The sequence below is a fragment of the Carassius gibelio genome, chromosome A15 (genome assembly GCF_023724105.1).
Source record: "Carassius gibelio isolate Cgi1373 ecotype wild population from Czech Republic chromosome A15, carGib1.2-hapl.c, whole genome shotgun sequence".
NCBI lineage: Eukaryota > Metazoa > Chordata > Actinopteri > Cypriniformes > Cyprinidae > Carassius > Carassius gibelio.
Window position 1 is genome coordinate 16,608,788 of NC_068385.1, and position 14,779 is coordinate 16,623,566.

General features: G+C 36.8%; 2 protein-coding genes across 3 annotated transcripts; one reads left to right on the forward strand and one right to left on the reverse strand.

Moving 5' to 3' along the window:
- Positions 1 to 336: 336 nt before the first annotated feature.
- sars2 (seryl-tRNA synthetase 2, mitochondrial) lies at positions 337 to 7,988 on the reverse strand. Of its 2 annotated transcripts, XM_052617138.1 has the most exons (16): positions 7,658 to 7,985; positions 7,442 to 7,537; positions 6,944 to 6,973; positions 6,607 to 6,747; positions 6,418 to 6,472; positions 6,086 to 6,149; positions 5,899 to 6,004; positions 5,674 to 5,721; positions 5,401 to 5,509; positions 2,369 to 2,414; positions 2,163 to 2,250; positions 1,923 to 2,035; positions 1,559 to 1,652; positions 1,330 to 1,422; positions 1,186 to 1,251; positions 337 to 1,092 (listed from the first exon to the last, which is right to left on the reverse strand). In XM_052617138.1, the coding sequence occupies exons 1-16, from the start codon at positions 7,922 to 7,924 to the stop codon at positions 967 to 969; spliced, it is 1,542 nt and encodes a 513-aa protein (XP_052473098.1). In that variant the 5' UTR covers positions 7,925 to 7,985; the 3' UTR covers positions 337 to 966. The 2 variants fall into 2 exon arrangements, 1 of the variants encoding a protein (XP_052473098.1); XR_008187370.1 differs by lacking the exon at positions 337 to 1,092 and having other exon boundaries at positions 1,204 to 1,251; positions 1,533 to 1,652; positions 7,658 to 7,988.
- An 885-nt stretch (positions 7,989 to 8,873) lies between these two features.
- LOC128029379 (kelch-like protein 1) lies at positions 8,874 to 13,731 on the forward strand. The gene is made up of 5 exons (XM_052617137.1): positions 8,874 to 9,341; positions 10,084 to 10,237; positions 10,630 to 10,708; positions 11,594 to 11,821; positions 11,897 to 13,731. Exons 1-5 carry the CDS (start codon positions 9,339 to 9,341, stop codon positions 13,419 to 13,421), a joined length of 1,989 nt encoding a protein of 662 aa, XP_052473097.1. The 5' UTR covers positions 8,874 to 9,338; the 3' UTR covers positions 13,422 to 13,731.
- Positions 13,732 to 14,779: the final 1,048 nt, after the last annotated feature.

Below are 14,779 nucleotides of genomic sequence, written 5' to 3' on the forward strand. Positions count from 1 at the left end.
TTTCACTACATTTCCATGCGTTTGTAGTCTGAAAAAGAATGATCTGAAGTTCTCTCTTCTGTCTTGCCCAAATCAAAATACCACAAGAACTAGTGCTGCTTTAAGAAGTAAAGAGGAATTGTAACTTCCCTAGCTATCCTAAATGTCACACTGTTGACAGGTTTGAAAACGGCACTGCACACTTAAAGTAGATCGAGCAAATAAATGAACCCTTAAGTATTTGCCTTCATACTAAGCAATATGGCTGTCCACTGCTCCGGATTGTTTTGTGAGTTTAGATGGGTTAAATACAGAGCGCAAATTCAGAGTATGGGTCACCATACTTAGACATGTCACTTCTCTTTCACTTTTTATTGAAAATTTGTATAAGCCACATAAATGTTTGAGATAATATTCACAAAAAGTAGATCCCATATTTACCAAAAGGACTCAAAAGCAGACTCTTTTTGTTTTAGATTATTTTTTAATTTTTTTACTCATGAATAATAATCACAGAAACTCTTTACTTTTATCATTCCAACCTCTCCAAAGCCGTCACGTCCTGGCATCCAATGCTTTAATCCACATCCAGACACTCACACACCAAGCAAAGTAAAAAGCCTTTAATTATGTGACACCGACAAATAATTATATATTTTTTTAAACAATGCGTATCAGCCCAAGCAGGCCTTCATCAGGGTGTTGATTAAATGCCTGATGAAAGCGTGCTTGGGCTGATACACGTTTGTGTTTTTTAATATGTAGCCCTGTCTTAAAATTAAAGGCTTTTTGCTTTGCTTGCTATGTGAGTGCATGGATGTGGATTTTTTGTTTTTGCAATGGGATCCACTTTTTGTTTTTGGCCATTTGTTCCCTCTCTGGAGCACCCGTAGTCTTTCTTGTGATTACCTGATGCGCCCTTGGTCAAAAGACCTATATGCATTGCATTCACTGTACTTCACTGAAGTCCGATATACTATTAAGGAGTTATTTTGTTGTATGACGCTTGGGTTGGTTTGGTCCTATATATTTAACAGGAGTGTATTTAGGTTTTTCTATCACTTCCAAGCCGAGGTAGTGCCGCAAGACTTCAGGAACCAGAACTGTCCCTTCCTGATGGACGACAATAATAAAACACAAAATAAACAACAAAATAAAAATAATGTCTGTTTAAAAATAAACAAGTTTAAAAGTTTTAAATTCTACCTTGGTTTGGTGTGTCTCTAAAATCGCAATGACAGTGCGTGGAACAGCACAAGCCGTAGCATTAACCTAAAATATGGGAAGGAAAAATTTAATTACATTTCCTTTTTAACAGCACGATATAAAGTATTATAAATAGTTTCTTACCGTATGTGCATACTTAAGGTTTCCATCATCTCCCTCATAGAGAATGTTAAGGCGCCGGCTCTGGTAGTCTGTGCAGTTTGAGGCACTGGAAATCTAACAAAGGAAGCTGATATTTACCAAAAGCATACTCTTTTTATGTTTTACATTATTATTATTTTTGTTATTACTCGTAAATATAAATTTCAAATACAGCGACTCTTTACTTTTTGTTTTAAAGTATCATTCCAACCTCTCCGAAGCCGCCACGTCCTGGCATCCATGCCTCAATATCATATTTTCGAAAGGCAGGAGGCCCTAATTCTTGAGTGGGCATATCCAAGACTCTATGAGATAAATAGTTATTAGCATATCTTCAAATCTTCATAGTGCAAAAAATAAACTATTTTGTGCTTGGTATGAACAGAGATTAAGAACCACAACTCTTAAATTGTCAAGCCAGTTGAATAAAAAGAAAATGCTATACTTCTATTTTATTGAATTTGGAGCAGAATACCAAATAAATGGAAGGAAATGACCATCAGTTAGCAACCGTGACATGCTATATGTGGTATATTGATGATGGTTACTGGTGGAACATTAGTTAGACTGCAAACCTGAAATGAAGTTTCAGAGAAGAGAAAATCTCCTTCTGTAACTTGACAAATTCTTCCAACAATTGGGCACTTTCCTCTCCCGTTTCATTCGAAGTCACACCGAACATTTCAACCTGCATGGATGTAAACGTAGTCAACATCCTAATAAGGTAACACACGATGTTCATTGTACTATATTTGCATTGATCTTGACCTCACTGGTCTTTCTTTTGCACGCTACCACTTCTGTTTTCTGATTACCTTGTTAAAATGATGAACTCTATAGAGCCCCCAGGCCTCTCTGCCAGTATCTGTTTCTGCTCGATAGCATGTGCTACTACAGACTGTCCTAGAATATAAGAGAAATAGTTTATCTTATGAATGATATTTTATACATGCAGCAGTTAATGAACAACTTAATGTAGTATTCAGGCAGGCATTTAGGTCAAACAGGCACTTCTTTTTACCTGACGGGTAAATCCTTGAAATTTACAGCATGATCCATGAAATAGCCTGGGAAGTAAAATAAAGGACATTTTGTTCTTGCTCACAATTTAGATCATGATTTGATTGTGACAGGGTTTCTGCAGATATCATCAAATCTAATTTAATATTTTTAATGCCATATAAGTACTTATTAAATGCTATACACAAACCAAACTAAGGTATAAATCGAAATAATAGTAATATTATAGATAGATGTGTGTGTGTAAAACTCATTTTTGATATCCTTCATTTTCTGTGTGTGGGTTAGTTCACAGCAGTGATAGAAATTAATCTGTTCCTATAAGTTTAAATTGATTTTTACATTTTATGAGCATTTTTACCTTTATAAGGCCACGAAGTGTGCATCGTCTTTTGAGTCAAATTCTTACATTAAATCGGTCAATTAGAATAAAATACATTTGGGCCGTTAGCAAACAAATTATATCAGTATCAACAAAATTCATCTTTGCTCAGCAGAGGAAACACAGAAGCAGCATAGGATGAATTTCCCACACAGAGGGATATGAATGCATTTAACCTGAAGTTACAAATGCATAAATAATATTTTATTATTTAAAAACATAAAACATGGAACACTGATATTTAAAATTAATTTAAATGTCAAATTAAAACCGCCATCAGGTGGCAGCAAGTCAGTCAGTATGTTTACATGGACAACAAAACTCAGATTTGATTATGATTAAGACAATACTCTGATTAAGAATCTACCATGGAGATTCTGGAGGGGACGTCAGATGGCATCCTTAATCATTATATTTTCCTATTCAGAATAAGGTAAATAATAAGATTACTGATGTCCATGTAAATTTAGTCACCGTAAGGAAGTGAGTCATGTAAATGGTTGATTCGTTCAGGAATGAAACGCCGTCATGTTGCATAGAGACACAAAAAAGGGCTGTGGATTTTGGGAATTTTTTTGTTGGCAAAATAAAGCAAAAACAGGCAATATAGCTTCTTAAACGCAAGTCTCATAATATCACCTTTTTGTTTATTGAACTGTTGAATAAAATCACATTTGTAATCATACTGATTTTAGAGGTGAAAACCTTATGTTCTTTCTGTGGTATTTTTATGCACAATGGCATTTAGTCTTTCACAAATCATAGCTAACGTAAGGACATTATAACTAGCCACCATATTGATTTATGATCTTAAATATGTCAAGCGTTTTCTTTTTTTTTCTTTTTTTTTTTTACAGTTTATGGTCCAGCGTTTAGCACTCCTCATTTTTTAATTTAGACATGCTGTTTTGATTCTCGGAGCATTGTGACATCACAGTGTTTAGGCCCCGCCCACAGCTGCTGACTGACACCACCGTGTTTGCACAGACCCCCCTGAGTGAGCCTGAGATCCTGCCATGTTTATCTTCATGTTAAAGCATTTAAAAGAAGCATTCAAGTAAGAAATGTCTTCTTATTAAAGCTATAGAAGTTATTTTCTGAAGATTTTCGGTTTTTATTTACTGATTGGGACATTAACAGGATAGACAGCAGTAGGTACTGTATATTATGCTGCTGTCTCTTAATACACAGATCTACTATAAACATGCAATTTTCCCAGCTGTTTACCTTCACAGACATAACCAACTGTGTTTTTGTAACATGTCTTAAACATAACCTTGTGTGTATTTGGCAGTTTAAGCGCAATAAGACATGAAAGAGAACTAAGTTTAGTGCTCACATGCCACGTAACATCCGCTTTCTGTGTGTGTGCTTCGGATATGTGTGTGCAAAAACTGCATCAGAAGTTTCAATTGATATTGCTTTAAAATGCATGATTTTAGCTCAATATACAAACATGTTTTTTGTTGTTGTTGTTTTTTGGGGGAAGAGTATTTGAGGTAAGAGCTGTAAAGGCACAGCCCTGTTCTAGAAAAGTGGGTGGGGAGCAGCAGCTCATTTGCATTTAAAGATACATGCACGAAAACAGCATGTTTCTGTTTCCACTCAAAATAGACACTTTCTAAATGATCTGTGGGGTATCTTTAGCTGAAACTTCACAGACACATTCTGGGGACACCTGAGACTTATATTACATCTTGTAAAAAGGGGCACAACAGGTGCCCTTTTAGACAAAACCGACTGTGTTTACTAGAATACAAAAATAAGTATTTTAACATAACTTTGTGTCTATGTGAAAGAGGAATCAATTCAGTGTTCACGTGGTGTCTTTCTCTTTCTGGATGTGAACTTTTCGGGTGTGTAAGGCAGCTGCTGATCGCACAGAAAACAGCACAAGAGTTAAAATTGCTTCAATATGTAAATTGGCAAGACAAAACGTGCAAATATTAACCTTTCACTCTATGATGTTTAATCTTAACAATTTATCCACGAATCACATGTGTGCCAAACCTTGGGTCTGGTCCGTATGTTTAACACACGCACTAATGGTCAAAGGCTTTTAATTTGTTTGAAACAAGTCTTTTAGTAGTAGTTCTGGTAGTTCACTGTATGAAGAATTTTTGGGTGTAATTTCACAGTTTACTTAATTTTGCTATACTAATTTAGATAAATGAACTATAGTGTCCTTCACCCACTAGTAAAAGTAAAAAAAATATGGAAAAAAATTATCTGGTGTAAAGCAAATGTAGTTATTATTTATTATCAAAAGTTATTCATTATGAAGGCCCTTTTTTAAAAATAAAATGGTAAAAAAATTCTCCAAAACCATCTAAAATTGCATGTAGAAATGAAATTTAATGACTTCTAATGCCATTTAAGACCTTAATTTTCGCAAAAACTATTTAATGACTTTTAATGCTTTTCAATGCCCCACAAAACCCTGTGAGAATATTTGAACACCTGAAATATTGGAGTCTGCTGGTCTTTATTTTAGAATAATTTGATTAATAGCAATAGCTTGAAAATTACATTAAATCTATAAAATAACAGTTGAATTTATAGTAGAGTTGAAATTTTAACTTACATAGTTTATTACATTTTAATTATCATATGACTTATGATCATGTAACAGAAGTTCATGATGTTCTCACCTGCCACTCCTACTTCCCCAGTACCAGCAAGATTAAGGTCAGGAAAGCGTGACGGGTCCAGAGAGTACACCTGTGATTTATGAGCATTAGGCTGCATCCCACAACCCTCCTAAACAACAGATGCAAAAATGTCATTGAGTTTCTTTATAGGTTGTTACTAAGTAAACTTTTATACGGCATCTTTCCATTTAGAGTCTTAATAAACTATAATGTAATAAAAATGTTGCTACATAAAAATCAACATAATGCATTTTAGAGCAAAGGAGAACTCACAAAAACCACTGATTTCAACATGTCAGGAACAACCATGGGAATAAAGCCCTGTAAAATTATAAGAATTTAAAACAACAATTTATCTATTAGTGTTCTCACCCTCCAAGAAGAAATCGAAACAGTGATGTTTGCATTAAATCAACTTGGAAAAAAAATCGACCCAGTTTACATGAGTAAGTTCCATTCATGGGTACAAATTATTCCAAAAGATGAAAACATACTAACGCGTTTCTGGAGAAAATCCAGAGTATAATTTTGCAAGGCAAACTGAAGTGTGGCCCCCGCACCTCTGAGATAGTATGACCTGTGCCCGGACACATGGGCGAGCCGTCTGAGAGGAAAGAGATACTAATGATAAACTAATATAAATTATTAAATCAAATTAAAATATGAGAGAAAGAAAACATCTTACCTTTGTCTTATGATGTCAAGACTCTCTCCAATTTCCAGGTGGCCTTTTGGTTTAAAATCAAATTCTATAGTGGACACAAGACACAAGTGGTACATTTTACCAGGCACTGCCATGATAAAGGTACAAATATTTACATAAAATAACTAAAATACTGTGTTAAACACTGATCTCTCTAGAGAATTTCTGTCAACTGTTGCAAGAAATCAGGAAAGTCAAACCTCAAGGTCATTACAATTCATGACTGCTGCTACTGACCAAACCCTAAATTCTATTTTTGACCAACAATTGAAGGAGATATGGTTATGAATATGGTTTATGTCAAATAAATGTACCTCGTTTCGCACCAACCAATTCAACCACTCTTGCCTGGCTCTCATCCCCTATGGGCTAAAAGACAAAAATGAAAATGACATTCCTTTTAAGTAAAAGCACACTTCTGCTTTCCTGTTTACTACTATGTAAAATGTCCTTTTGAATAGAAAATATTTTTCTGTATTGTGAAAAGGTGAGCGGTCTTGTACCACACTCGGATGTGATCTGTTGGGCAATCTTAGGGCACGGCAGTAATGTTCTTTCTCCAGCTCCCCCTCTTGCACATACAACTGACCAAGTTTCTCTCTGATTGCTCGACCCTCTTCTCTAGCACTTGTGTACTCCTCTAGCTGTCAAGTACGAAATATAGAAAGAAATGAGTATTGTAGAAAAAGGCATGCATATAATGCATAGTACACACCAAAAAGCAGAAAAATCACTGAAATATAGTAATATTCAGGGCTTTAAATTCTCAAGTAAATTTTCATTCATTAAAAGGTCATAAATCATAAAAACGTACAGAAATCAAATAAAGCTGACACTTACGCTAGCCAAAGTAGATTTGTCATGTTCATCCTGAAAGAAAGAAAAAAGTGCACTGACTAAAGCAAATTTTTATCCAGAAATAAATGATGCACATAACCAGTTGACAAATAACATCAACAGTATCTTTATTTCAACATCAAGATAGGAAGTTAAAGACTTAGAATTTAATGAACTAATTATATAGACTGCTAAATAAGTTTTTTGGTAAACTGTTGGTTTAAAATCTATTATGTATAAAGCAAAGAGGATTTTTAAGAACTAAAAATAATCACATTAAATCGCAAAAAACAAATTTTAGGTTATAGGGTAAGTTAACCCCAAAAAATTAAAATCCTATGGCTACCGTCAACTGTGCTAAACAGAAGAAAGAAAATCATACAGGTTTGGGAAATGAAGGATGACAGCCTTTTTAATTTTTGCATAAGCTATCCCTTACAATTGTTATGCACGTTTAGATGAAAACATCTAAATACTACATTAATCCATGCGTACACCTACCACAAGAGCGCGGACTTTGGCACTGATCACATTCTTCCTCGTCTCCAAATCTGAGATTTCTTTCTGCACCTCCTGTAGTTTCTTCCAGACTGAGATCTAGACACAGATTGCATCACTAAGATGTTTCATTTACTCATTCACTTGCATTATCTAAAACAGCCGTGGGGATAACGTAGCATTATTGTTTTAATGAATGACATTTAATGTTTGTCTTACTATGACTCCGACATCAGCTGCTCGTAGATCTCCTTTCCGATGCTCCAGCTCCCCCTTCACTGCGTCAGGCTCCTCACACACGCGCTGCATGTCCAGTTTAGGTTTGTGACTGTAACCTTCCCGCACGTGTTCATACAGACTGCTCCTGACCGCTCGAGAGGAGCAGAGCCGGCAGGACCATCTAAACCCACTGCTGACATTGTGTCTGGAAGACATAAACAGATAAAAAGAGGAAAGACGTGTAGCTGCCCTTACAGAGGACGCCATGCTGAACGTGTTGACAGTTACACACGTACGGAAGCCGATAGGATTGATTTCGTCCAAACGCGATCGGAAATGTGATGACAGTGAAACTTAGGAAAAAGGGGGGTGGGGGGGGCATCAATAAAATATTAATTCGTTCATTTAATAAGCGATTTTGACAATTTATCACACGTTGAAACTCAAAAACGTTCACGCATATTATGCTGTAATAGTGCTACATTATTTTAATATGGAAATCCTACTGAAATACGTAAGACTCTTATTTTGTATTACTGAACCATTTGTACACAAGTTCAAGCAGCTTGGCAACAACAAAAGATATTTGCATTAGATTAGTGCGATCAGGTGAATAAAAGAAAAAAAATTGATGAAATTAAAGGGCTAATGTTTTTCTTGTAAATCATATTCTCTTACCATGGCAAAAAAAAAAAAAATCATTTTTATACATCGCCTAAAGGAAATTTGTGAAAGAAAGAAACACAAAATACACAAAACCAAGGTTTCACTCTCAAGTTCTTAGATGTGAATTTCCCAGAATATTGTAATAATATAATATTATTATCCAGAAAGACATCTTTGTTGTTACTCACAAGTCAATAAACAATGTCCTTTTGAGAATCCATTCTAAGGTGAGGAAACTTCGTAAAAACATAGACCTTCTAAAATTCGTGAATATGGAGGCATAATGCTGCATACATAAAAAAAGAAAAAAAAAAGAAAACATAATAACGTTACTAGTATCAAATCCAAATTGTCGTCGTAAGATTTCCCTACGTGCATATAAACAGTTAATCATTTTAATATTATTTAATATAATATTTAATTTATTAATTCGAATAATTATTTCTCAAGCTTTGGTATTTATGTCTATGGTTAAAACCATAAACTTTATAAAAGGTTAAAACAGACGGCCCTCGGTTACAATTGGAACGGAAGTAAATATCCGTCACATCCGGTAAACAGGCCAATGAGAAAAGCGGAAGACGAGTGTGTTGTTCCCTCAGCTTGCTTCGCCTCCAATCATGGAGCAATGCTGGCAGCTGTGAGCAATAGTTGATATTACTGATCAAACAGCCGTTTATTTCTCTCGAGACTACGTTATCTTTGGTCCAGTCCGGATTACCAACCGTTAATAACCCACACGGAGCAGTCAGTGTGGATACATCAGGCGCGCGGGTATATTTTTGTGCTCATATGCTAAGGATGGACAACACACCGTGATGAGCCGAACAATCTGCGCTGAAACTACCCGAGAAGCTCAAGGCGCTGTGAACGGGCCGAAGAGTGTCAGGCCGTCTGTCTTGAGACACAAACCCGAGCTCGAGACCCCACCAGAAATACGAGAATATAAACCAGCTAACAGTCCTGTACTGCTGGGATCAACTCACTCTCTCTCTGATAGAAACCTGCTCCTCTAATGGTAATATCTACTAACGTAAATGTAGTGTAGTATTAATATGTTTACACATCAGGCTACTATACTTTTTGAGAAAACTATATAATAAAACTACAGTGGATATTTACTATTTATTTAATCAATGTCGTTTGCTTCTATACGATTAATCTTATTTTTGTTAAGTCACAGAGATCCACTTGTATATCTTTTAAAGCATGAAAGATCCCATTCGTTTTTGACATGCATGTGTATAATTCAGTATTTTCATTGCATGTATTGAAAACCGCTTTTCAACCTTTTATTGTTCGTTAATATGTGGTGTTTCTGAAGGGATTAGAGAAGGAGGACAAAAGTTATTGCTTCGAGAACAGCTTAAGAATGTAAGGGACGAACTGAAGGTTTCAAGCAGGTTATGCCATACATGTAAGGGTTAAATTGTTTAGAGACGTTGTAAGTCATCTGAGGCACTCGAACCCAATGTCTCCTCACCCTCTTTTAGGCTCAAGGTCAATAGGCCTGGGAAGAGTATAGAAAATTGTAAAAAAAAGAAAATCTGACCGAAGGAGGCGGCGATATTGATAATCAGTTCATTTGATTACCCAAACTACTTTAAAAATCTTCATTGTATTTTTACCATTTAGTGTATTTCCTCAATATGTATGTCTAGTTCAGCTATAGAAACTATAAATGTGAGCACAGTATTGTACTGTCACTATATGAGCATCAGATTTAAACAATATACTTTTAATTGAACTTCTTGTCACAGATGAATGCTGTCAAAGGTGGCGCGGTCACCTGGCGTCCACAGCCATGGAAGGATGCAGATCGAGGTGGAGGAGAACCTCTCTCCGATAGCGACTCAGAGGAAGAAGATTTTCCTGATGACTACTCGACTCCGTTGGGGGAATATGTGACTCAAGGTGAGACGATGGTTGTGCTGTTGAACATTGGATTATGTATACTGTTACTTTAGAATTATGGATTCTATGATGACATTTGTTTCATTTTTCATTATATACTAGACTTCAAATTGTTATAAGTGCATTGTAATAAAAAGTCAGATTAGATTTAAACTAGATGATAATGCAAAATAGATGCATTTTCACTGATGATCATAGACCTTTGGACCCCACAGATCTTGTTCTGCCATAATGATTAAACAAAAACGTTTCAGTACTTCAAAAACAGCAAAACAATGGAATGCCATTATATTCCTCAAATGTGGCAAAGTGACACTGATTAGTACAATGATTAATCACTTAGCCACCTTTTTTTAATCAGCCTTGTTTGTCACTTTTGTCATCTGATTCAGGGTTAAAACAGCTGCTTGATGCTCAGCAGTTGTGTGATGTCACTCTTCTGGTGGAGGGAAAAAAGTTTATGTGTCACAGGTGAGTTATGTTTTCAGCTTTGAAGGTTGTCTGATAGTCATATTGCTCAATTCAAGTTTATTTGTATAGCGCTTTTTACGATACAAATCATTTCAAAGCAACTTTACAGAAAATTAAGTTTCTACATTATTTAGTAGTAGCTTATCAGGGGTGACTGTCAGTTCATGTGCATATGGCAGAAACTCTTCGGAAAAATCTATTAAAGACGTAATCAAACAGACGATGAACACTTAATAGCAATTATTATATGATGCAATCACACATGTATCATAATTTGGTAGTTCTGTATTGTGTGTGTATATATATATATATATATATATATATATATATATATATATATATATATATATATATATATATATATATATATATATATAATGCAACTTGAATCGTTTAAAAAATGGTGTAACTATACATTAAATTGTTGATAAGGTTCTAATTATATGTATTTCAATATAATGATGTACAGTACCATTCAAAAGTTTGGGGTCAAAAAGATTCCTATACAAATTAATACTGTGGTTCAGCAAGGATGCAATAAATTGATCAAAAGTAATATTACAAAAGACATTATACTTCAAATAAACCCTGTTCTTTTGAAACCCTGTTCTGTTCATCAAAGAATCCTGAAAAAGTCATGATTTCCACAACAAAAATGTTTCTTGAGCAACAAATCAATATAGTAAAATGATTTCTGAAGGATCACGTGACACTGAAGGCTGCTGAAAATTCCACTTTGCATAACAAGAATAAATGTTAAAATATTTATAAATCTGGTGAACATAAGGGGCTTATGTTTGCATAACATCTCAAACTTTTAAATGGTAGTGTACATATATAAAACTATTCCGTTTTGACACGTGTGCACCGTTTGTCTTTTTTCAGAGTTCTTTTAGCAGCTGTCAGTCCATATTTCCGTGCCATGTTTACCAGCCCTCTCGTAGAGTCTCGTCTTACCGAGATCCGACTGGAGGAGGTGACCCCTTCTGTTATGGAGACCGTTATCCACTTTGTTTATACAGGGGAAGCCGGTCTTAGTCTGGACACGGCAGAGGATCTGTTTGTAGCAGCCAATCGTCTTCAAGTGATGCCTTTGCAGGACCTTTGCTCCAGGTAAAATTTAGATGTGATCGTTCTACCTTTTGTCTTGTTTGGCTGATGCTCACATTTTATCTTCCTGTTTGTTAGATTCCTTTTTGAGCATCTGTCTGTGGACAATTGCCTGGGCATGTACTCTCTGGCTCGTTCACATCATGACCAGCTGCTTCTTCGGGCTTCTTTGAGGCTGGTCGGCCAGCATTTTCCTCGAGTGGCCCGGCAGCGAGACTTCCTCCTGTTGGACCCAGGGACTCTCGGCAGCTTGTTGGAGTCGGATCGATTGGGTGTGGAGTCTGAGACTGAGGTTTACGATGCAGCAAGGCGCTGGGCAGAATACCAGCCGGCTGATCGTTACATTCACATGCCCAACTTGTTACGCCATTTACGCCCCGGTCTATTTGGCCCTGAAGAGAGCCACCGAATGAACCAAGAACTTGGGCCTCGAGCCAGTACCGAGAGCATGGGAGGACCGCTGAGGCCTAGAGAAGGTATGTTTGAGAAGAAAATAGTCTGTGTAGATCTTAAGCCGAGGGAGGATGAGTCTTTACAGAAAAGGGACTTCACGGTGGATTGCTTCGATCCTCGTACAGGGAAGTGGGAGAAGCTGGCAGCCTTGGGCTCGCTTCTCTGTCCCGGCTGCACTGCTGTCGGAGGCCGACTGTTTGTTGCGGGAGGCATCCTGCGGAGTAGCGAGGTCTCCTCAGCACTTCATGAGTACGATGTCGTGCTAAACCGCTGGATTGAACAGCCATCGATGGCTGAACCACGCGCCATGCTGGGTCTTCTTGGCTGCGGGGGTTTTCTATACGCTCTTGGTGGCTGTAACCGAGCAGCATTTCTGGACACGTCTGAAAAATTTGACCTTAACACGCTGACCTGGGCACCAGGACCTCGTTTGCCATTGCCGTTGCGATCTTTTGCTTGCTCTGCCCTCCGCTGTCGTCTCTATTTGCTTGGCGGTACCACACTGGAGCAGAGCAGAGCTGTGGTGCATGCTGGTGTGCTTATATACCACACCGTTACAAATACCTGGAGCCGTGTAGCGCTTGACTCTGGCGCCACCTGCCTGGCTGGAGGCGTAGCAGTACGTGGTGGCGTTTGCGCCATTGGTGGTTACTTGCGCGACGCCGCCAAGTTCCTCAATGGCAACTACACCCAGGCAGAACCACTAGATGCCACAGGACGCGTGTTGTTCTTCCGAGAAGGACGGGGATCAGGACTGGAGCGGGAGGTGGCGGTCGGAGTTGAGCGAGGTGGTGGAGGTAGTGACCGTGCGCCTAGTCCCGTGGTTTTTCCAGGTCTGCCAAGGAGGATTGCTGCCGGAGGTGTGGCTAGATGGAAACGCAGGATATATGTGTTGGGTGGCGAGAATGGATCGAGATTTTATGACAGCGTCTACTGCTGGAAACCTGGCTGGCGAAGTTGGGTCCAAAGACGGGAGAAATTACCTGGGGATACAGGAGGAGTTAGCCAGTTTGGATGTACCACCCTTAAGTTCCCCAAAAAACACATTTTAACACGTCTTCGGGCTGCTCAGCAGAAACGCGGGAAGGAGAGACGACCGACCCGGTCGTGCAGAGTCTTGCGGTTCGACAGGACGAATCAGGCAGTGTGAATTTTTTTTTTTTTTTTTTCTCAATGAGACACACAAGCATTTTGGAAACATTTATGCACCTACTTTTGCATCTTTACTCTTGGTTGATGTCTAGATGTTTTAAATTTCATTCTTTCATTTCTGCAAGCTGAACGCGAGTTTTTGTTCTGACAGAAAGTATATGTAACAATTGAATATGATTTCAGAATGTTTTGAACTTAATGACAATAACTTCATAAATGCCCCAATTTGATCTTAGAAATGGTATCAACTTGGAGAATAATAAAATGTTTGAATCACAGCAAAAAACAAAACTATATATATATATATATATATATATATATATATATATATATATATATATATATATATATATACAAAAAAAAAAAAAACAGGTTATGCATATGTTTGACTTGATGAGTAAAAAGTCATTGTTGTTTATTTGAACCTTTTTGCTTAAAGCTATTGCTTTGAGGCTGAATGTAATTTTACACACATAAGAACATCTAGATTCCCACCGTAACAGCAGTTGTTACTACTATAAAGACATAACAGCTTAATATAGAAATCTAAACCATGTAAGCTTTTTGTTTTGTTTGTTTTATGATGACAGTGTGATCAAATTACACTTACTTTTAACAGCTATTTAGCAACGTCATGAGGTTCTTTCAGGGTTTCCATCAACAAGCATTTTAATGCCATATCCCAACATTTGCATAAAAAATTCTGGATGGAAATACCATTATGTGAATAAAATTTGCATAATGTGCTTAAATGTGTACACTTTATTTAGGGTGGATAATTTTATTATCATTATTATTTTTTTTTTTTTTTTGAAGACATGCACGCAAACTATGATGGAAATACATGTGCAAATTAAATTATTAGATGTGCATTCAAAAGACATCTTGGCTTCAAAATCATATGCCTGAATAATTTGTTTAGAGAAGGGAAAACAAGTTTCTCTGGCCACTCTGATATTTTACATTGAAGGCGATTGCTAGCATATGAACTCAACCACAAGAAATGGATTGCATTTATTAAAGGAGTGGCTTCAATTGGCTAGTTTCCCTTTTTTATTATTTTTATTTCTCTTGAACTAATGGTCTGAGACAGTGTTTTGTTTGCAAACTGTTTTTGCATTACATTTTGTTTCATCATATGCAGTCATAGACCCAGTTGATAAACACTGATGAACAGCATTATGTAATTCTAAATGATGTGGCAATTCAGATTAAATGTGCTGCAAACTCTACTGTATTTGAAATGCCTTTAATATGAAATGTAATTCACAAATGCATTTCCTATACCTGTCCATAATTCATGCTTATTTGATGCCAGAATCTCAAACTCCCTTTTTTTTTTTTTTTTTATAAGAT